Source organism: Nymphaea colorata, chromosome 14, assembly GCF_008831285.2.
Source record: "Nymphaea colorata isolate Beijing-Zhang1983 chromosome 14, ASM883128v2, whole genome shotgun sequence".
Classification (NCBI taxonomy): Eukaryota; Viridiplantae; Streptophyta; class Magnoliopsida; order Nymphaeales; family Nymphaeaceae; genus Nymphaea; species Nymphaea colorata.
The window spans coordinates 9,405,011-9,429,274 of NC_045151.1; the positions used below are offsets into that span (position 1 = coordinate 9,405,011).

A 24,264-nucleotide genomic window follows, 5' to 3' on the forward strand; every position below is an offset into this window, starting at 1 on the left:
CTGTTTACTATGCATGCAACCCATATGGGGCTAAGGTATATTTGAAAGGTCGCAAAGAAAAATCATTGAAAGGAAAACCTTACTACAAACCTTGAACAAATTTAAGTTACGATGGATAAACCAACTTTGAAAAACCACGAAGCTAAATATTAAAGAAACCTACAAATAGTGGAAGCAAACTAACGGTCTAATGAACAAGTGGGAGATGTTGAATAAGCCATGAGCCCTATTCTTTTTCTCTCTTAACTGTGAGTGGGCCACTCACAGTTACGAGATTAACATTCAATCAGTTTACCAAATGAAAGATTTTCATCAATAAAATCTAAGATTTACATTACTTGCTCTTCTCCAATTATTCTCACTGGCTGTAACTGTGCGCTGGGAAAACAAAAAAACCTATGATGTTGGTATATAAGTCCAGCACTACTCAATCTAGTCTCTATCTGAACATATTACTTTGATCGAGCCTCATAATGGCAAACTCATTTATCTTTTTCTCCTTCTTCTCTTTCTCTTCTTTTCAATTGTTGCTACTGCTTCCTCCAGTTCTTTCACAGACTTGAAGCCTCCACAGATGCCTCCTTCCTATCAGCGGACACTCTGCATCTAGCCGGTAGGGTGGTGGGTCGCAGTCACCCCACTAGTTAATGGAGTGATGTGGCCGGCAATAGGGGAGGCGTCCACCTATTCCTCTCCAAAATGGAAGTCAGGGAAGGGGAGGCATTGTCCTTCTCCTCCGCCATCTTTTTCTGCCACTGCCTAACATTCCACCAGTGGCCTTCCGTGACTGTCCACCAGTGAGGCAAGGCAGGTCAGCCGTCCATTGAAAACTATGGGGCAGGCGATGACCTCCCCTTTTTTTCAGTTGTTTTAGATAAAAAAATGGAAGGGGAAGTCGTGCCTCTCATCTTCATCGGCACGCTGCCGACCACAAAGATGATTGGTTTTCTTAAACAAAAAAACGAAAGAGAGGTGATGGCCTCTCCCATCATCGTCGACAAACTGAACAAGGCCGTAAGATTGTCTGCGGGCAAGAAGGATGCTGGACAAGGGAGGCAGCAGTCCTCTGACCTCCATGAGGCAACTTGAATGCTCGACATTATGAGTGTTGAGTTTGTCATCTTTTTTTTTTCTTTTTTAAATCAAACGAGTTGTACCATCCACATGGGCATCCCAAACTAGCCAACAAAATGGTATATATATATATATATATAATCATAACTTAAATGTCAACTGAAAAAATAAATAGATTGGATGGAATGAGAAAATAAATGTTAGGCACAACAAATATCACAAAACACAAATATTGGATGGATAGCACAGATAGAAAAACATGCCATAAAACAAATGCTATATAGAATGGATAGGACAGGCAAAATAAGCACATACGAAACACACACTTTATAAAAGAGACGTGGTGTTGGGTTCTTATAACCATCAATAACAATTAAACTGGCAGGATGACAGCTGTGTGGCAGATAGGAGAACCTGTCCAATGGCATAGTCATGAAACAACCCTAAATGAACATCGATCACAATTACCATTTGCCTTCTTGGACAAGAACTTATTGTTCCAACACTTGTTCATCTTATGAAATACTACTATCTTAGCATCTATTTCTTTTAGGGTTATTTAGTTGTTATGCGCAAATCCAACACACTTTCAAAACATGATTTGTTTTTATAGTAATAAGACTATGGCTTTGGTTTCATTAAATTATCAGCGATCTTAACGAGTTTGCTTGTGTCTGTAGTTGCTTGCACTATGATCTAGCAATATCTTGGTCTGTGTAGATTGTACTTGTAGTGGATTGAAACCATTGCAGATAAAAACAGTTTGCATTTATAAATAATTTTTTTTCAGATGTTTTTGTTAGCAGTTTCAACAAACAACAGGATACTTTAATTAGAATTATAATTCTATGCCATCAAACATACCCCGTAGATTTAGATTTAGAAACTGGGATAAATTTTTTTGAAATATGTTTTCAGCAAAAGTTGTGCCAGCCCATCAAATGGCCGTTTTCTAATGGATGGATATATTATTCGTGGAGAAAATGAACGGGGTGCTTGAATGCCATCTCAAGGTTGGTCTACATCATCAATGACATCTTGTATGAAGGGATTACATATTTGTGAATTCAAGCACCCCTCAAGGAGGGTCAACACCAAGGATTTTTTTATATCACCAACCCAAATTAGAAGGCAACTTATTAACTCAAATGTAATATCACCTCATTTGATCTGATATTGGTGTGGACTAATCCAAAAAAATAATGTAGAATGATCTTAAATATTCTAGAATCATCAAATATCTCACTAGCGTGAAGTTGAAGTTGATCCTACAAAATTGATTATTTGTCATTCTCTGTTAACAAATTGTAATCATTATGTAATAGCACATATTTGTTGTATCATTCACACGTGTATTCCCTTGCTCAGTGCATAATAGACACATGAGCAAATTGCAATAAAATAAGAAAAGAGAAATTATCTCAGCCCATCTCTATTTTCCTTTATGGTATTAGAGCCCTCGTAAAGAAAGGTCTCATCCATGGCTTCCCCCAATGATCACATCGCATCAAATCAGAAATTTCCGTACCTATCCACATTGAATGTGGCCAATTTCATTTCCATAAAGCTTTCTCAAACAAATTTCCTCCTATGAAAAATGCAATGCCTTATTAAGAGCTAGGACTTGCAGGGGTTCATCAATGGAGAAAATGGAGAAGTTGCTGCACCATATCAACTTATCATCAATGGTAGCAAGCAATAAGTCAATCTAGACTACCTTCAATGGAAGAAGTTGGATTGACTCCTACATGGATGGATCACAAGTACACTCTCAGAGGATGTTCTAGGCTTGGTTGTTGGATTGAAGACAATACAAGTATGAAAACAATTGAAGAAGCTTGCACATTGGATTCCCAATAGAGGGAATGTTGCTTGCTGCAAAAGTTGCAGACACACAAGAAGAAAAACTTAAATATGGCATATTACATTCGCATCTTCAAAAGTACATGTGATGAACTTCAAGCGATTGAGAAAACAGTGAATGATCACACCAAGGTTTTCCTCCTCTTGAGTGGATTGAGACCAGAATATGAATCTTTCATCACGTCTATGCCAAAGCCCCTAATTCCATCTTGCAAGGAGGTTGTCATGTTGTTCCAAAGCCATGAAACAGTGAAGCTGATCAATGGATATGAAGAAAACATTAAGCACCAATCTGTTTTCTAAACTCAAAGACATGGATTCAATAGCAATCATGGAGGAGGAGGAAAACCAACATTCTCTTCTCATGGCAGAGGGTTTTACCCATACAACTGAGGTCAACAAGAGAAACTAGGAAACTTAAACAAGGGACCACTGAACCAAATGGATGCACAATAGAAATCATTAGACAACAAAGGCAAAGTTGAAGTTGAAGTCTAGCATGAAGTTGAAGTTGATCCTGCAATAGTGTAGATTGATCTAGAATATTTTAGATTCAGAAAATATATCAATAACGTGAAGTCTAGCATGAAGTTGAAGTTGATCCTGCAATATTTGCTATTTGTCATTCTCCTTTAACAAATTGTAATAATTATGTAACAACAAATATTTGCTGTACCATTCACACGTGTATTCCTTTGCTCAGTGTATACAGACACCTGAGCACATTGCAATAAAATAAGGAAAGATAAATTATCTCAGCTCATCTCTATTTTCCTTTACAACTAATATATTGTTTGCCAACCGAAATAAGATTCGGTTAATAATCCAATACTGGCTTCACATAAAATTCTGCTTCCCCATATGTCCTACTAAGGATGTCATACCGATTAAATTTGACTATGGTGCAGCTGTTAGCGTATCCAATTACGAAGACATTAACTAATTTGAGTTTGAATGGATTCAAATTAGAGTATAGAAAGTTCAACAACATATTCATATTTTATAAGCAGAAGATTTGAATAGATAGGTAAAAAAAAAGTCAGATTTAATAATAAAAATCCATAATCATAAAAATCCTATGTCGACATTTCTAGTCGGCTGTAAATTTCCTTATGGAACCGAACGACTACAATTTATATTTTGAACTTAAATCCTGTAAATGAATTCCTGAGCAACCGGCAGGCAAGGTGGCTCACAAGAGATTTGAGATTTGAGATTTGAGATCAAATGATCACTGTCACTTTTAGAGTGTGCTATTCTTTGAACTATGATGATGACAGGTACAACACTTAAGCCCCCAACAAGACAAACCTAAAAGTAAGTATGTGATGTTTAAGGGTTCTATACTGAAGACGGCTTTTCTTCTCAAGTAAACATTAAAGCAATGTAGCGTCACAGGTCGGATCCACCTGCTAATCGGGCTAGATTACACTGAAGACGGCTTTTCTTCTCAAGTAAACATTAAAGCAATGTAGCGTCACAGGCCGGATCCTGCTAATCGCGCTAGATTTGATTCAAATGGACTTCCAAAGCGAGGACGAATTTGATTCTATCAGGTCAGATTGATTCGAATTTGATAAAATGCCCGGATCTCATCTATTATATATATCTCCAGTCCAACCCGTTTCCTCTTTCCTGTCTGGACAGTCTTTAGGGGCGGGTTTGCGTTTAATGGTTGGCCGGCGAGTGGAAAGCTGCGGGACTCCCTATCAGGGTCGACCGGAGAGGTAAATGGTGGAGTAGAAGGGGGTAAGGAGGATAGTCGCCCATGGCGTTCGACGAGAGGGCGTCGCCCCATAACGGCGGCTATGACTCGGTCGTCCACTATGGCGAAGATTTGGGCGCGGACTTGGATGCCAAGGAGAGGGACGACAGGAGCGGCAGCAGGCACGGGGAGAAGCACAGGAGCGGCAAGGACAAGAAGCGGGAGACGAAAGACAAGAAGGAACACGGCCACAAGGAGCGGGACAAAACTAGGGCTCACGACTTGGCCAAGGAGGGTAGAGAGACCGACAGAAGTGGCGGTGGGACGAAGGATAAACTGAGGGAGAGAGACGATGATAGGAATCGCAGGGAGAAAGATCGACAGAGGGAGCGAGGCGACGAGGAGAGGGACAGGGACAAGAGCAAGCACAGGGAGAAGGAGAAGGAGAAAGAGAGGGAGCATCGGGCGAGAGAGAAGGAGGACGATCGCCGGAGGGATAGGGACGAGCGGGAGAGGGAGAGCAAAGACGATCGCAGAAGGGACCGCGAAGACCGGGAGAGGGACAGAGGAGAAGTACGCAGGAGAGATCGCGATGAACGGGAAAGGGAGAAGGAAGACGATCGCAGAAAGGACCGAGAAGAGAGGGAGAGGGAAAAGGAAGATGCCCCCCGCAGGAGGGATCGAGACGAGAGGGAGAAGGCGCAGGAGGATGGTCGCAGAAAGGACCGTGATGAGCGAGAGAGGGATTACGCAAAGGAGAAGAATAGAGAGAGGGATAGAGGTCGGGAGAAGGAAAGAGAGGGAGATAGGGCTAAGGAGAAGGAGAGGGACAGGGGGAAGGGTAAAAATAGGGATTCTGAGAGGGAGATTGATGGAGTGAAGGAAGGTGACAGGAAGGTGGAAAAGGGAAGAGCAGAGGCTACGGATTACGAGGAAGGTGAAGTTAATGGTGTTCGGCAGGAAGATGGTGCTAATGATAAGATGGAACGTGACAGTTTGACGTTGGAACGGTCTCAACCTTCTACTTCGGAGATTGCTCAGAGGATTGCTAAGTAAGTACTTCCAAAATCTTCTCCATTTTCATCCTATATTTCGATGCGTTGCTTTTAATGACCTTCCTTCTGCCTGCACTTCGTAGTTTATCTTGTCTAGGTTGACGCAAAATATTCAGCATATTAACGATAGATTGTAATGATTTTTTTTTTCAAAATTGCTGGCTTGTTGGAAGTATTATATATATAAATTGAGTATTTTATACATGAATCTGTACGTTAGTTAAGCAATTTATGTGTAGCTATGCACGTGGATTTAGGTCATTGTTAATAAATTGGTCTGGTATTTATCAGCTTGTCTAGTGATATAGCCCCTGAAAGTTAGTTAAGCTGTTTTCTTTTTTTGTTTTGCTGCCTTCCTTGCTTACATCTAGGAACAACTATGAAGTTAATTTATACCTGATGTCAGGAATACCGCAGCTCCTGCTTCCTGTCACACTGCACTTACATCGAGTTTGGCTCACATGTCATATTACATGTCAAAAATAAAAATTTTGGGATGACGTTCAACCAAGCTATTTAGAAATGATATCATTGTACGATCTACATACTCAGTCTGCCTTTACGATCAATCTTTTAGATATGAAATGAGTGTTGTCAGTTATGGAATCAAGGTGAATCATGCTTCAAAAAAGGATGCCTAAATCAGCGTGGTTTGGTATCTTCATAACAGTTTCACTTAAAAATGCACATGGTAAGTAACTATTTGTATTTTGTTATCTTACCAATAAGGCACTGATATGAGATGAACCATCAGGAATATGCTGACATAAACTGTGCCACCTTAAGTTTAGGGCGCTTATGTTAGCCTCTCTGTAATTTCAGTGAAGGGCCGGTAAAACATATCAGCTGATAATACCTAGTTGCACCAGTAATAGCCTTGTAGTAAAAAATGCTAGGAGGGCCTTGACTATGGCCCTCTGTAAAGGTCCAGGTGGGCCAAAAGCAGTATATGAATGGGAAAAAATGATGGAAGAAGAGGAGAGATGGAGAAGGAGACAATTGGAAGAAAAAGAAAAAATCATGAAGAAAAAGGGTAAAAGCAGAACCGAAAGTATGTGAAAGGTAAAACTTGTAGAAGAAGATGAAAATAGGAAAAGGAAATTAAACTTTTTTTTTTTTCCTCAGGAGCCTAGGTGGCGCAGCAAGGTAAAAAAGGTAGGTGCCTAGGGCCTAAGCGTGTTTCAGCAGGCGCCTAGGTGCGCTTTTGAGTTCTGGGCCTTCTGGCTACCAAGTTGACTACTAAGGTGCTAACAACATTGATCAAAATAGCATAAAAATAATCAAAATATCTTTAATTCATGACCCATTCATGGTTTTCATTTATAAATAGTTTTCAGATAATTGTCAAATGTCAAATTATATCAGAGCCACATCTAGGTCCTTCTTGGGCTTGGATTGAAGCTTTTGGTTTCCCTGGTCTCAGACCTGTTTCCAGCTCCAAGGATAATCTGGCCTGCTGGTCCTGTGCTAGGGTTCATCTGCTTCATGGTTCTACTAATATGAAAAATGTTGAATCGATATAGGAGTTCAAATTTAGCTCAAATATCCATGCCTTTGACATGCAAGATGAGCTAGGTGTGGCTGCATACGTTGTCCCTTAAATCTGATGGGCTCCTCTAGTTCATCTGCACCCAAGGGCGGCTCTTGCTGTTACATGCCCCTAAAGTTTAGTGCTAATGTCTTTTATTCCATTTTGTTTTTTTTTTTTTGGTTTCATAAGATTTCTCGGCTTCATTCCTTCTTCTGATGCTATCTTCACTAAAATATTGCCTTTATCTTGTAATTGCCTATAGAGCAAGGGAAGAAAGAATGAAGAAAACAGAGGAGAGTTCAGAAATACTTGCATGGGTGAATAGGAGCAGGAAAATTGAAGAAAAGATAAATGCTGAAAAGGAGAAAGCTTTACAACTAGCCAAGGTCTTTGAGGAGCAGGTCTGTCTTGGATATTTTCTTTTTAATTCTGATATATATATAATTTGAAACTTGCTTGATCAGTGACTTGCATTTTGGTTTTCTAGGATAACATAGACGAGGAAAGCAGTGAAGATGTGGTTGAGACTGAGCAAACTGCAAGTAATCATCCTTTACTCTTTTCAGTTTTGATGTTCATACTTCATGCTAGGTTAAGTTTTGGAGTACAAGTAATTTGATGGTAGACACTTGCTTCATTATCTCATGGTCATTACTCGTTAGTCATGCCCTTGAATCAACATTTTATTCACAGATGCCAATATTTGCAAACAGGTCTTGCTGGAGTTAAAATCCTTCATGGGTTTGAAAAAGTGGTGGAAGGTGGAGCTGTGGTGCTGACTCTCAAGGATCAAAACATACTTGCTGATGGGGACATTAACAATGGTATTGATGATAGTCAATGCCTTTTTCTTTTGATATTCTGTGTAATTATACACACATAACACACACACATGTACATACATTATTGGAAATGTTGTTCTTGGTTTTATAATGAAGTTTTTCTGGGTTGTTAAATGTGAACCTTTTTTCTTGGTAAAATTTGAGAATTCAAATATAAAAATATAATAGAAAGTTTATGAAAATCTGAGTTTTCTACTTTTTTTTTACAAAAAACTTTGATCGAAATCGAAAATGTTTATTAAAATATTAAAGCAAACATCAACACATTGAAAATATATTAGCAAACAATTTTGTTCTGGAAAGCCAAAAAAAGAAAAGAAAATAAAAAGAGCATGATATTTTCATTCTGGCATTTTCTCAAAATATCCTGGCAATTGCCCTTTTCTGTTGTCTTCATTTTCCTATTTTTGAAGAAAATTGATGATATTTGTGATGTTCATATCTCAACTAGTCCCATTTCAATGCTATTTTTTTCATCCCCTTTTTTTCTCTCGTCTATTTTTTCTCTCTTTTTTTCCCCTTTTCCTGTCCACAGCCATCCTCCCTAGCACTGGTTATATATATATATGTATGTATGTATGTATGTATGTATATATATGTGTGTGTGTGTGTACATATATGTATATATATATATTTATCTGCATGTGTATGACTGTATGTTCTACGTAGTAATGTATGTGTCTAATATCCATAAAAGATCAAGGACTGTACGACAATCAATCGAGCTCTTCTGAATGAAAGAACAAAGGAGGCCCCTTCTCACCCTCTCGTCCCCCCTCTCTGAAAAGATGAATGGAGGAGGCACCTCCTTTCTCTTTTGAGTAGGCAAAATCATGCTGTTTTGGTTGTTCTCTACACTAAAGTTGGCAAGAATTTCCTATTACTTTTAGAAACTAATAGTTTCATATGGAAAATATCTCCTAATATGGTTATATGTGTATGCTTGTTACTTTGTTTCACACACACACACATATATATTGGATGTGTGTGTGTGTGTGGGGGGGGGGGGGGCACTTGGAAAATGAGCATCGCTAAGATCAGTATGATCAGATAATTCCAGACCGGTTGAAATAACTTCTTCAAAACTTAACTGACAATCACACTATTTGAGTTGACAACTTCTTTTGATGTTGACAATCTTTATAACCACACAATATTGCATGACCCAACAGTTGAAATTAGTGCATATATATATATATATATATATATAGTAAGGCTCATTTTTTGTATATGTAGAGAGAGAGAGAGAGAGAGGTAGGTGCCAGACCCTTAGGTGATAGACCATCAAGAATCATCTTCACCATTGAGCTGTTTTTGTGCATGAATGGTTGAGAGAAAGAAAGGCGAAAGAGTTGTGAATTAATACTAGGTGACGAAAATGCTTTTTCTTTTTTCCCTCAACTGTCTGTGCAAAAACTCAATATCCAAAATGATTACTGATGTGATTACTGATGTGTCTAGCACTTGCCTCTCTCTCTCTCTTTCCCTTTCTTTTCCTATATATATATATATATATATATATATATATATATATATGGCTTATTTAAATAACGGGTACTCTTCAATCTCACCAAAGATTTCTTTATTTCAGAGATTGATATGCTTGAAAATGTTGAAATTGGTGAGCAAAAACAGAGGGACGAGGCTTACAAGGCTGCAAAGAAGAAAAGTGGGATTTATGAGGACAAGTATACATATCACGATCTCTAATATGGTGTCTTTCTTCAGTTTTTGTTGTTGCACGGTTATGTTCTCATTTCTCTTTTTCTCTGTTGTATACTAGGTTTAGTGTTGATGCTTCTTCTCAGAAAACAATCCTTCCTCAATATGATGATCCTACTAAAGATGAGGTGTGTTTATCGGTTTCAGTTTTTGATATATTACCTGCTTAAATCATAAGCTTTAGTCTTTGACACATTTGATTTTTCAGGGGGTTACTTTGGATGAAAGTGGCCGTCTCTCTAGTGAAGCAGAGAAAAAGCTTGAAGAGGTACTGTCTGATAGATCTCTTTTGCTATAGTTCCTTCCTCCTATTGGAGGTATCTGTATAGGGAAAAGTGCATATATCAGGCAGGCAAGCTGTGAGGACTTCACGCTAAACAGCACTCACGCACACCAACTCTCAGTGAAAGCCCAGCCTCCACTTCGTAACAGCGAAAATTTCATTATTATTAGGGTAGTAATCCCCTTCTCAGCTATATACAAGCATTAAGTGGGTTGGGTTGGGCCCTCTAATTCCTTCTCCGACCCAAGTACTAGGTCCATTAACCGACCCATTAACTATACACTAAAACAGACGAAAGCACAGACTAAAGCAAATTACTAAGCTTAATTACATCAACTGTGGGAGTTACGTAGCATTCTTTGAGCTTGGGCACATGAAAAACAGGGTGGATCTTGCTGCCTGCTGGTAGCGTAGTTCATACGCCAAAGTTCTCACTTTCTTTGTAATGAGGTAAGGGCCTACAAAACGAGATGCTAGCTTGACATTACCTCTCGTTGACTTGGATCCCAATCCATGGGGTGGCCTTGTAAGATACACCCATTGTCCTACCTTGAACTGCTGATCTCGGTGGCGTCAGTTATATTGCAGAGCCATACGATTGCAGGCAGCAGCCAAATGCTGCTTGAGGTCCTTCAAGATGGCATCCCTGCATCTTAGTTGTGCGTCAACATCTTCCCCCTTAGCTGTCCCAGGCTGATACCTTCTTAGATTGGGAGGGGTTCTGCTATAAACAGCTTTGAATGGGGTGGTCCCTGTAGAAGAATGCCACCTTGTGTTATAGGCATACTGTGCCCATGACAGGTAGTCAGCCCATAGTCTTGGTTGCTGCCCTGCAAAGCAACGCAGGGAAGTTTCTAGGCTTTTATTGACAATTTCTGTTTGGCCATCAGACTGGGTGGTAGGCTGTACTCATCTTGCAGCTTGCTGCCCTGTAGTTGGAAATATTCTTTCCAAAAATTGCTCAAAAAGAGAGAATCTCGGTCACTTACTATGGAATGGGGAATTCCATGTCGCTTCCCTACCTTCTCCTAAAATGCCTTTGCTATTGATTTAGCAGAAAATGGGTGGGACAATGCAATAAAGTGTGCATATTTCGTCAACCGATCCACGACCACGAAGACCATTGATTTTCCTCTAGATACTGGGAATCCTTCTATGAAGTCAATGGAAATATCTTCCCATATAAGCTTTGGTATAGGCAGAGGGTGTAACAGCCCGACTGGCTTCCCTGTCTCATATTTATTTTGTTGGCAAGTGTTGCAGTTTTTGATATGCTCGATGATGGCCTTTTTCATCCCTGGCCAATAGAATGTGCCCTTGATGCGTCTATACGTTTTCTCTATCCCTGCATGGGCTGCTGTCTTGCAATCATGATAATGCACCAATAAGTACTGTCGAATTTCTGTTTCTGGTGGAATGTAAATTTTGTCTTGATAATACAAATAAGGATCTCTCCATGTGTACCCATATGTTTGGATTGGGTTGTTGTCTAGTCGTTCTCTTATCTTGCACACAGATTCAGCCTGTTGATGGGCTTGTTTTATCCTTGTCCATAGATCAGCATGCACCTGCGAGAAGGCCAGCAATAAATCTTTTGGTTGAGTGCCTATGCGGGACAGACTATCCCGCTGCTACATTCTCCTTCCCTCTTCTGTATTGGACTTCAAAATCGAAGTCCATGAGCTTGAGTAGCTGTCGCTATAGGGTGGGGGTCAAAGTTGCTTGCTGCAAGCAGTATTTTAGACTATTATGATCCATCATCACCACAAATTTCCGTCCCATTAAATACTGTTTCCATTTCATAACAGCTAGCACCATAGCCATTAACTCCCGCTCATATGCTGATTTGGTTTTAAAGTTAGGATTTAGGACCCATCGCTTTGCTGAAGAAAGCAATCAGATGTTATTCTTAGCTTAATACTACTCCCACCCCATGATCTGAGGCATCCGTTTCGATGCAAAATGGAGTTCCAAAATCCGGCATCCTCAACACAGGTGCTGAAGTGATGGCCTGTTTAAGTTTCTCAAAAGCTGCTTGCTCCTTCACGTCTTAGTTATGGTCTATGTCACACGGGTACGGGTACGGGTATGCGGACACGACAATTTTCAAAATTTTAGGATACGTGAACACGACGAATTTTATATTCTAAAAAAGTAAAAAGATAATAAAAGAAAAAAAAAACATTAAATTAATAATTCACTCTTACAATCTCATAAGTCATAAGAAAGAAAGTCTCAGATTCTCAAATAAAACATTGTTCATCACCAATCTCATAAGTCATAAGAAAGAAAGTCTCGAACAAAACAAAGAATGTCGGGTTAGTAAAGTGGTTCGGATCGGGTCTGACCCAGACCCGATCCAAAACGTATGCTGCCGTGTCCAAGTGTCGGTATCCAAGTGTCGGAGTGTCGACACCGGTACGTGGCCCATTTTGCCGTGTTCGTGTGACATAGGTTATGGTCAGTTCAATTAGAGGGGCTGCTAACCAACCGTATCCTTTGATGAATCTTTTGTTGTATCCTGCTAGGCCCAAAACAGACCTTAATTCTTTTACTGAACCAGGCGCCTTCCACTCCCTCACAGCATTCACCTTGTCGTCTTACATTTGATCTCTCCCTTTACTGATCACATGACCCAGACATGCAATTTGATCTGTCCCGAATACACATTTTGATTGCCTGACATGTAGGTTATGCTGCTGCAGCACAGACAAAACTAGTCGCAGGTGGTGGAAATGTTCATCCTCCTTTGGACTGTACACTAAGATGTCATAAAAAAAGACAAGTACAATTCGACGACTGAAAAGATCATTCATTAAGGACTGGAATGTGGTAGGAGCATTAGTTAGCCCAAAGGGCATCACCTTGAATTCATAATGCCCATTGTGAGTCTGGAAGGCAGTTTTGGGCACATCTTGAGGCGCCATCCTGATTTGATGGTAGCCTGCCCTTAAATCCAACTTAGAAAAATACGCATCACCATGTAACTCAACCAGTAATTCTTCAATAAGGGGAATGGGGTAACAATGCTTTACCGTGATGGCATTTAATGCATGATAGTCTATGCAAAATCTCCACCCTCCATCCTTCTTCCTAACCAGCTATATCACCCAGTATGCCAATATGACCCGCGTACCGTACCGGTACGTCAGTACGCCACAACGGGTATGCGGGTACGTGGTGGTATGTTTGGATCTGGTTCTGGATCGGAACCAGATCCAAATCATAATGAAAAGTTAATGTAACCCGCAGCGCTCGTTCTCTCCCTCTTGATCTTCTGGTGTCTTCTGGCGGTTGCTTGGGCAACTGGCGACGCACGTCTGGCAAGAGTTTGGGCAGCCATTGGCGACGGACGGCGAGTCGGTAGGTTTCTTCATTTGACGGTATTTAGGGTTGCTGCAATTGTTTGGGTTTTTTTTCCCTTTTTTGTCATTATTGTGCTTCCTATTTACCTGCTTCTCTGCTAATTTCACCATGGATACACCATCGTGCCCCATCTTGTTTGTTATCATAGACATCGACCAACCTATGTATTTGTGTTGTTTGGCTTTATTCTTCTTTGTCTTTCAATTGGTTAATCTAGAAACTTATAGATAGGTGACTGTCGGGTGTCGGCATCGGGGCCTAATGTGCCGAGTTATTTTTCATGCTGTTATGTATTTGATATTTCTGTTGCTTGATATTCCTCTTGCATTTCTGCTAATCCGTGCTTCAGTTAGAACAGTGTTAGTTAACTTCCTCGTAGTCCTTCTCCCTTTGTGCTTGTTGATCTGATTCCTCAAGACATTTGCTTAATGAGCGCATATCTTCTTTTGAAACACTGTTTTAACAAGTTGGGATAAGGTTGTTGCCTGCTATGACTTTGAGCCCTCTTATTGTGTCCGAGTTCTTATTCAATAACATATCGACCAATTATAAGCTGTTTGAGAAATTAAAAGATGACATCATTTGCTTTTTCAAAATTTTCAAATTTTTAAATTAAAAATATATAATTATCGCTATACCGCTGTACCAAGATTGACGAAAACGCCGTACTTATACCCATACCAGCACTCGTACCCGTACCTATGTGACATAGCTAACCAACAATGTGGGCGATGCAAAGGGGCTGCAATTGGGTTGTTGATGCCCTCTGTAATCATCTCCTTTACTAATTCTTCCAGCACCTGTTGTTGGTGCGGATTGTATATGGTCGTCTATTGGCTGCTCCCGCCCCACCTTGGACTTCGATGTGATGATCATAGGTTCTCCGTGGGGGCAGACCCTTAGGGGGTTCAAAAACCACTTTGAACTCGGCAGACCCTTAGGGGGTTCAAAAACCACTGTGAACTCCTTCAATATGGCCTACAATTGTTCTTGACTGATGTATCCCTGCTCCTCCAACTTCTGATATGTCTCTTCCTCCTGTTTGATCGTAATCATTAACAACATAAGGAAGGTCGCCGGGCCCTTCATCATCTTTGACACTTTCTGTTCACTCATCGGTTTTCTTGGTACCGCTTCAAGAGTTTGCTGCCCTTCCTTTGTTTGGCCAAAATGCATCCTCATCCCAACGAAGTCCCACACGACTTCAACTAGGCTGCGTAGCCACTGCACCCCTAACACCAAATCTGCCGCTGCCATTGCCAATGTGAAGAGCTCCACCAGAAACTTGTGACCCTGGATTTCTAAGACCTCTTGGGCACACTTGCCCCTACACTTCAATGTGCCCCTATCTCCTACCACCATGTCAAATGCAGGTTGATTCTCTACTCGACAGCCCAAGGCTGTCACACCCCGACCTTTTTGACACTCAAACATTTTTTTTTTCTAACATCCAACATCGAGGTGTGACTACACAATAGTTCAAAAAGGAATGAGCCAAGCAATTCAAAACAATGGGGCAAGCTTTCCATTATATAGCATTTCAATTCAATTGTACATTTGACAAAAATGCCCCAAAATCACAACATCGATGCCTCATCAAAACAAGGCATCAGTAAAACCAAAAACCCGACGCGCCGGCACTACAAGAACAAAACAAAACCCAAAACCTCCCCAGTAGGACGTGAGTGTAGCCATCTGCTCAGCCTGCTGCCCCGGGTACACCAAAACCTGAAAAAAGGAAACAACTGAAGGCTTAGCCTTCGCAGTATGGCAACAAGCCAGGAAAAGTCCAAGCCCTCTTAGGTCGGGCTCAGTACACAAACAAACATCAGAACAATCTATCATTATGTCGTGTCAAGACACGACATGCAGACGCCACTCAATGGCTACAATAACATAATTTCAATCACATGCAAGGCATCATCAACATGTCACTTGCATTCATAAGCACAACAGTCACATGCACAACAATCCTATATATTTCAATCACATACATTGCAGTTTCATTACTATCAGTAAATTTACAGTTCCTGTGGGTGCAAACACAGACACGTGCACACCGCGGGCGGCCCACAGCCGAGAGACAACCCCCGTGGTGGCCCAGAACAGTATGGATCCATCTATCCGCTGCAGCGGTAGAGCACTCATCCATGGATGTGTGAATTCCAAGGAGAGATACTCAGCCTTCCCTAGGACACCCAGGTTGGGAAGGCGGGAGCCTACGCTCCAAGCACATCACACAACAGTACCCTGGGGCCTTGCACCGCCTGCGCTCCGAACAGGCGAGACCAGTGGCGAAAGTGGGACAACTCCCATATACATAGTCACATCCCACTGGCCTCTCATCTCTTATTGTTTCATTCTTATACTTATACTTGCACAAACACATTTAACTGGCTAGCTCCTGAGGTTGGTTCACTTCACGAGTGAACCCACACCTTCAATTGCCTCCACACGAGGGTTACACATAACCACAACAGTTTTGGCTAGCCGTCATAACAATATGGGTACAACTACCCACTGTGCAAACATTTGCATCATTGCCCGCGGCAATGAGTATTCAATAAACATAACATTCACATTCATCATCATAACAATCACATCTTTGAAAACTTAGCCAAACCACAGAGAGTAGTCTCAATCTGTGGTGGACTCGTAGCTGTCCTATGCAGTTATCATTCTAGAATGCTTTCTAATGCACAATTGGGGTCGAGGAGACACTCGACTCGATACCCCGCCTCATCTGTCCTAAACAGTTATCAATTCTAGCATGCACATACAATGCGTAACATTATCAAAACAATTACTATAAGCCTTTCAAAACAATTCATATCATATATCAATTTATGTACATGCATACACATATTCATTCACGGAACACTCAATCAATTCATATCACAAATCCTAGGATCCCATGATCCTAGGAACACACATTCATTCACTTGCCCAGGCAGGGATTTGCCTGGAATGTCGCCATACCTGTGGCGCGTTCACAAGAATCTTCAAAATGCCTCGAGCTTCGAATCCGGTAACTCAAGGTCGACGGGACGTACCCGGTGAACCTGCAGACACAAACACAAGATAAGATTCCTACTACAAACCTCAACAATTCAAACAAAAACAAAACAAGGTCATTGAGACACGCGTCATCGCCTCAAGAGGGTGTCGACGGGTAGTGTCGACCCACAAGTTCTCCAATAGGGTCACTTCCCACTCCTAGCCGTGCCAATAGATGCCAAAACTCAAAGCCATCAATCCGTCTATCACTAACGCCTTTCTCAAAATTCCCTTTTTCTTAAATCAAGGCGTCTACCCCAAAGATACTTCCAACTTATGTACGTTATCCCTATTTAACTCCAAGATGCACCCGTTCACAAAAACGCGTGCTACAGGCTCACTAAAACGGTCCTAAATCTTCCCCACAACCTCACAAACTCTACCATGTCTCCCCTAATGCTTCGAAAATTAATCTATCATGCTTAAATGATCATCCAAAATATGAATCTTCGCTTCCCAACATAATCGCAAGCTTTTCCCCAAAAACGAAATCACTAACATGTGTTCCAAATAATCAATTCAAAGCTCTAGCATGCTCAACCAATAATTATGCGCGTTCCAAAGAGAAATATATCAGGTTCAATTTCGCCTTGCTCACCCCGATTGAAGGTCTAAACTGCTGTAATCCTCCCGGCAGCCACCTCACGCGTCCAAGTGGTCCCCAAACGGCTAAAATCCTCCAATGCCGCCACTACCAAGGCCTTCTCTAATTGCTGTTACGAGGGGAAAGACAAATCCCCAAGCTGAAAACGGATCCAACAGTGATAGCATAGTGAAAATCAGTGAGAGAAAGTGCTTGATTGGAGAAAAATAGTAAACGAGCAGAAAATGGGGAGAGGGTTCGGTCAAAAGGGGAAAAGAAGGCAGTGAGGGGAGACGACGGGAGAGAAGAGAGAGACGGTGGAGAGTGAGACGAGTGACAGTGGGAGAGGGAGAGTCGTTCGGTGGAGAGGGGAGACGAGAGACAGTGGGAGAGGGAGGGTCGTTCGGTGGAGAGGGGAGACGAGAGACAGTGGGAGAGGGAGAAGGGAAAGAAAACGGGAAGGAGAAGAAAAGAGAAGAGAGGAAGAGGCAGGGGACGACAGGGTTCACCTCAACGCCGCCGTCGTCGCCGCCGCCGCCGCCGCCGTCGCCGCCGCCGCCGCCGTCGCCGCCGCCGCCGCCGCCGCCGTCGCCGCCGTCGTCGCCGCCGCCGCCGTCGCCGCCGTCGTCGCCGCCGCCGCCGCCGCCGTCGTCGCCGCCGCCGCCGCCGCCGCCGCCGTCGTCGCCGCCGCCGCCGCCGCCGTCGTCGCCGCCGCCGCAGCCGCCGTCGCCGCCGCCGCCGCAGCCGCCGCCGCCGTCGTCGCCGTCGTCGCCGTCGTCGCCGTCGTCGCCGTCGTCGCCGTCGTCGCCGTCGTCGCCGCCGTCGTCGCCGCCGTCGTCGCCGTCGTCGCCGCCGTCGTCGCCGCCGTCGTCGCCGTCGTCGCCGCCGTCGTCGCCGCCGTCGTCGCCGTCGTCGCCGCCGTCGTCGCCGCCGTCGTCGCCGCCGTCGTCGCCGTCGTCGCCGCCGTCGTCGCCGCCGTCGCCGCCGTCGTCGCCGCCGTCGTCGCCGTCGTCGCCGCCGTCGTCGCCGCCGTCGCCGCCGCCGTCGCCGCCGCCGTCGCCGCCGTCGTCGCCGCCGTCGTCGCCGCCGTCGTCGCCGCCGTCGCCGCCGTCGTCGCCGCCGTCGTCGCCGCCGTCGTCGCCGCCGTCGTCGCCGCCGTCGTCGCCGCCGTCGTCGCCGCCGTCGTCGCCGCCGTCGTCGCCGCCGTCGCGTCGTCGCCGCCGTCGTCGCCGCCGTCGTCGCCGCCGTCGTCGCCGCCGCCGTCGCCGCCGCCGTCGCCGCCGTCGTCGCCGCCGCCGTCGCCGCCGTCGTCGCCGCCGTCGCCGCCGTCGTCGCCGCCGTCGTCGCCGCCGTCGTCGCCGCCGCCGTCGTCGTCGCCGCCGCCGTCGCCGCCGCCGTCGTCGCCGCCGTCGTCGCCGCCGTCGTCGCCGCCGCCGTCGTCGCCGCCGTCGTCGCCGCCGTCGTCGCCGCCGCCGTCGTCGCCGCCGTCGTCGCCGCCGTCGTCGCCGCCGCCGTCGCCGCCGCCGTCGCCGCCGCCGTCTTCTTCCCTGAGCTCTGGTCGTGGGTAAGGAAGAGACGGTAAGAGGAAAGCGAAGGAGAAGAGAATGCGAGGGAGGAGGGACAGCGTCGGGCTCCTCTCGCGTGGGGCTAGGGTCCGGGTCTGGACCCTGACCCGACCCGCTCCGCCCAAACGCCGCGCGTTACAAAGGCCGTTGCTGATTTCTCACATATAAAATTATGGGTGGAGCCTGCATATACCCATATGCTTACCTTCCTGCCTTGCAGCTGACCCTCTACGGCTCTACCCTCATTAACTTGGGACTGAAAGATTTCTGATATGTAACACCAAACCATCAGAAGGAGTCTTTAGTAGATACAAAAGGAGGAGAAGAGGAATAGACTGCTCCTGCAAGAGAGAGAGAGAGAAGAAAGAGGGCAGCAGTCTTGATGCCTATCTCTTGTTATCATTATATACTGATCACAATTTAGTGTACAAACAAAACACACAAAACAATATTGAAAATTACAAGTATGCCATCGCCCATGCGTGTGGTTAAGATGAGTCGGGTTGGGTCTGATCTGATTAGGCCTGACCCATATCTTAACAGCCCCTTTCAAGTTGTGTATGAGGTTTGTTCATTGACAACTTGTTATTCAATTCCCTGAAATGATGCCCTATGGGACCCTTGGTAAATAGATCAACCATTTTTTGAGACGTGGGTATATAAGTAGGAACAATTTCGTTTTCCTCAACCTTTTGGCGAATGAAATGTTGATCAATCTCTATATGCTTAGTACAATTATGTAAGATAGGATTGAAAGCAATCTTGAGGCACTTTGGTTTGGTTATCACAAAATAGAGATGATTGGGCAATAGGAAGAGAGAGTTTCCTAAGCAGATGACACAACCATGAAGCTTGAGCGGCGCTGGTAACCATTGCCCTATATTCTGCCTTAGTGCTCGATTTGGCAACTGCACATTGTTTCCTGCTACTCCAACAAACAAGATTGGAGTTAAGAAAGATACAATAACCTAAAACTGATCATCTGTTATCTGGATCACCGGTCCAATCTGCATCAATATTGGTGAAAATGGTATGTCCATTCAAATAAGTTGCTGTTCTTGTATAGAGTCCATCCCCAAGAATAGCCTTAAGATAATGCAAAATACGTTTAGTAGCATCCATATGTCCTTCTGTGGGTGCGTGCATAAACTGAGAAACTTGATTCACTGGATATTCTATGTCTGGCCGTGTAAAGGTGAGATATTGCAACATGCCAATTCTACTTCGATAAAAACTAGGATTTGGATATGCATCACTCCAAACAGAAGCATTTAATTTTGCGTTGAGAACACTAGGAGTATTGATGAGTTTGCAACTTGTCATACATGCTTTGTCCAATGTATCAAGAGTATATTTGTGTTGCATAAGAGTAAACATGTGACCCTTTCTATCAAGCTCGACACCCAAAAAATACGGTAGTTCACCGAGATCCTTTATTTTGAATTGTTGCTTCAAATACTTCCTTAACATGAGATATATGACATGAAGAATTTCTAGTGAGAACTATGTCATCTACATATATGAGTAGCCAAGTTGTAATTTCACCTGAATGATATATGAATAAGGAATGATCAATGGAACTTCTGAGAAAATCAGCTTGCAATACATGAATAGAAAATCTATCGAACCATGAGTGAGATTCTTGCTTAAGCCCATATAGTGATCTTTGTAATTTACACACCCATTTGGTTGGATCATTAGTGGCATTACTTGGAGATTGTTTCATGTATTTTCTTCTTTCATAAAACCGCGGAGAAAAACATCTTTAACATCCAATTGATATAAAGTCCATCCATGTGAGACTGCTAGAAAAATGACAACCCGTATTGTTCCCATCTTGACAACTGGACAGAAAGTCCCATCATAATCTTTCCCGTACTGTTGAGTGAAGCTTCTAGCCACAAGACGAGCCTTATGTCTATCAATACTTCCATTGGGTTTATATTTGAATTTGTAAACCCATTTTGAACCCACTACATTTTTATTATCTGGACGAGGAACAATCGCCCAAGTTTGACATTCGTTTAGAGCGACCATTTCTTCATTCATCCAATACTTGTTCTTGCATGCGTGTTCATAACATTTTGGCTCTACCCCTTTGCTCAATTTTCTATCAATAGGGTGTCGCACACGTTCTGATCTACGTGGGCAAGTGATGATAGTTTCTAAAGCGGTTGCTTGAAGCCTGGAACTGATTGTCGAGTATGTACTATTTTTTCCTGAACACTGATTAGGCGAAGACGGTGCTGGTTGTTTGAGGAGGTGGAGACGTGCTGTCCATCTGAACATTTGAGGCTGCCTCAGAATCATTTATTTATAATTTTGTAACTATGTGTGTGTGGTATGCATCATCTCCTTGGCCTAATATTTTAGCACTCAACCATGAATCATATCTATTATTGCTTGTATTGAATATCGCATATGGCTTGTGCTCATCAAAAACATGTCGTGAAATATGCACACGTCCACAAATCTGCACATAACAACTAGATCTTGAAATTTATTTTTCAAGGAAACATCAACATAAACATAACAGATGCATCCAAAAGCATGTAGTTCATCATAATTTGACTGTTTTTGATGTAAAATAAAGAATGGAGATTTTCCTTCAAGTATGGATAGTGGCAGTCGATTAATAACATGAACAATAGTATGGAAGACTTCAGTCCATAAATTCATGGGCAGATCTGTGTTATACATCATACTTAGAACACTTTCAACCATGTGCCTATGCTTTCTTTCAGCAATACCATTCTGTTGTTGTGTTGTGTGTGGACAGGAAATCTGTCTACTGATCCCATGATTTATAGTAAATACTCAGTAAATTCGTTTGAAATGAACTCACCACCACCCTTCACATTGGAAATCCATAATATTACTAGAATATTTATTTTGGACTAAGGCATGAAATTGAGTGAACAAGCGAAAAACCTCTAATTTTCTTTTTATGAAGTGAATCCATGTGTAACGTGAATAAGAATCAATGAAAACAACATAATATTTGCTCCCGGAAGAAGAAGAAATAAAAACAGGCCCCCAAACATCAGAATATATGGTATCAAATAACTTCGAAGCTCGCTTATTTATTGATTGGAAAGGAAGAACATGACTCTTACAAATATGACAACTTGAGCACATGCTAGACTCGTTGATTGGACTTAGACTGGACTTATGTAATAGTTCGTCTGCAACAAGACTTTGAATGAAAGACAAGACTACAATGGGCTAAACGACCATGCCAATGAATGACTTGTCATACTCTGTAATATTGACTTTACTATGACTAGGAAAAGATGAATCTGAAACACATGACTTGGACACCTTTGGAGCTTCTTCAATGACGTACATGTCTCCTTTGCGAATACCCTCAACGAACGTCTTCTTGGTTCGAGCATCCTTGACATAAACAGAAGGAGGAGTAAACTCAACAGAAGAATGAGTATCATCAATAAGCTTTGACACGGAAATGATATTTTTCTTGACGTCTAGAACAAGAAGAACATTCTTTAAAGGTATGGAGGAATGAACCATGGATATGTGTGCATTTTCAATATGAGATATTTTGTGATGGGAACCATCTTCTGTGAAAATTGAGCCTATAGTTAAACAACAGAGAGCACTAGAGAGCTTACCTGCATCATCAGTCACGTGAGCTGTGGTACTAGAATCCACATACCATTGTCCTTCTTCGTTTTGTTTAAGATTGACTTTGGACAGAGCTATCATTAACATCTGCTGCACATTAGGAGGAATATTTGCTGCTGCTATCGTGTTCAACACAGTTGACCCTACTGCCTTATTGTCACGCCTGACCTGTTTTCCTTTATTTTGAGGGTTATGCCAACATTCTGACTTCACATGACCTATCTTATTGCAATAAAAACAAGTATTCTTCATGGTGCATTTGTGTTTGGTGTAGGAAGAATACTTCTCCCCATCCCTGCCTGTGTGTTCCAAACTTTAGGGCGACTTCCTTGCAAAACATAGGTGTCAGTGACCAACACATTATGACTACCAAAATAAGGTAATTCTTGTCACTGTATACGACTTGCTTCATGCTGAATCAATTTTGCTTTCAAGTCTTAAAAGGGGGAAAAACAAGTAATACCTTTGAAGCAGTGCAGAAAATGTCAAAATCTGACACCAATCCACTCAGAGCTTGATGTACCTTGTCCTTGTCATTGACTAGGTGCCCTATGATTGCAAGCTAGTTGCTAACATTTTTGATTTCATGTATGTACTCCAAAACTGAGCGTGTTCGTCGCTTTATATTTTGAAATTGCCTCTTGAGTTATAGGAATCTCGCTTCTGATACTTGAAAATACAAGGTAGTGAATACATTCTACAACTCAAGTGTTGAAAGATCATCATCAACACCTGCCAGAACTTCTTCAGATAATGTGGAGGTGATATATGCAACAAGAGATTGATCATGAGTCATCCACGTCTCATATTCATGATTGATTTCTGCAATGGTTTCTTGAACTTGCCCTGCAACATTCTTCACCTCTCGCATGATCCATTCCGGTAGCGCAGGTGTGGTGTCATTGGTATGTCCATAGAGATGGTGACTTTTGATGAAATGGACTATTTAACGTTTTCATGTCAAATAGTTTGTATCGTTTAGCTTTTGTGAGATGAATTGAGAGAGGAAACTGGACGACAAGATGGTGGAATTGCGATGGTGATCCATAGTTGCAGCAATCAAAAAACAAAGGGAAACCAAAATTTTGAGATTAAGTGTAGACGTCAAGGATTAGGGCAGATGATAGCTATCAGAAAATAGAGATAAAAATAGAAATTTGGGGATTAGGGCCGACGGTAGGAATTAGGGCAAATAGAGATAAAACAGAAAGTCTTGGGATTAGGGTAGACGATAGGGATTAGGGCAAACAGAGATAAAAACAGAAATTTTGGGATTAGGGCAGATGGCAGGGATTAGGGTAGAAAATAGAGATTTTAGGATTAGGGCAGAAATTAGAGATTCTTACCGGACATTCTCAGTGGCAAAACCTGCTCTGTTCCCTACCAGAGCATGGAAAGAGATTTCATGGGGACCCCCTTCGATAACTTTTGCATCATCCTGCATGATTGTCGTTGATTCGGTTCCTCCTTCGAATTCATCTGGTAGTTCATCTTCTTCTTCAACCAGATACATATGAAGTTTTCGACAAGTGTCGTCAGGTGTCCACAGTTGGTCACAGTGGAAGCAAATTCTCCGACGCGCTTCTCCTTGATCTGTTTTGGCGTGAGGCGACTAACCACTTGACGTCCCATTTGGTTCGGCTTCTGAGTAGCTACAGGTGCTGCGGCTGCCCGTGCACGTAGGGTGGTCTGACACTGGTTTCTCTTTGAGTATGTGATCTGACTGCCATAGATCAGTCTGCATTGCTTTTCCTCCACCAGCCTCGCCAATTCCAAACATTCGCGTAGGTTTTTGGGCTTGGCCTCCTGGACCTCAATGTGCAGATCGTCTCGATGTCCCCCACATTCACAAGATGACTGGCTAGCTCATGAGGTTGGTACACTTCACGAGTGCACCCACACCTCCAATTGCCTCCACACGAGGTCTACACATAACATTAACAGTCATAGCTAGCCGTCATACAATACGGGTA

At 42.8% G+C, this 24,264-nt stretch overlaps 1 protein-coding gene across 1 annotated transcript in view; it reads left to right on the top strand.

The window, feature by feature from the left end:
- The first annotated feature begins 4,564 nt into the window (after positions 1–4,564).
- LOC116267805 (SART-1 family protein DOT2) overlaps positions 4,565–24,264 on the top strand; it is a 34,214-nt gene continuing 14,514 nt past the window's right edge. The window contains exons 1-7 of the mRNA XM_031649718.2: positions 4,565–5,694; positions 7,491–7,629; positions 7,716–7,770; positions 7,942–8,052; positions 9,662–9,758; positions 9,854–9,920; positions 10,001–10,060. Of these exons, the coding sequence (XP_031505578.1) occupies positions 4,706–5,694; positions 7,491–7,629; positions 7,716–7,770; positions 7,942–8,052; positions 9,662–9,758; positions 9,854–9,920; positions 10,001–10,060 (1,518 nt within the window). The 5' untranslated portion in view covers positions 4,565–4,705. The remainder of the gene's footprint in view (positions 5,695–7,490; positions 7,630–7,715; positions 7,771–7,941; positions 8,053–9,661; positions 9,759–9,853; positions 9,921–10,000; positions 10,061–24,264) is intronic.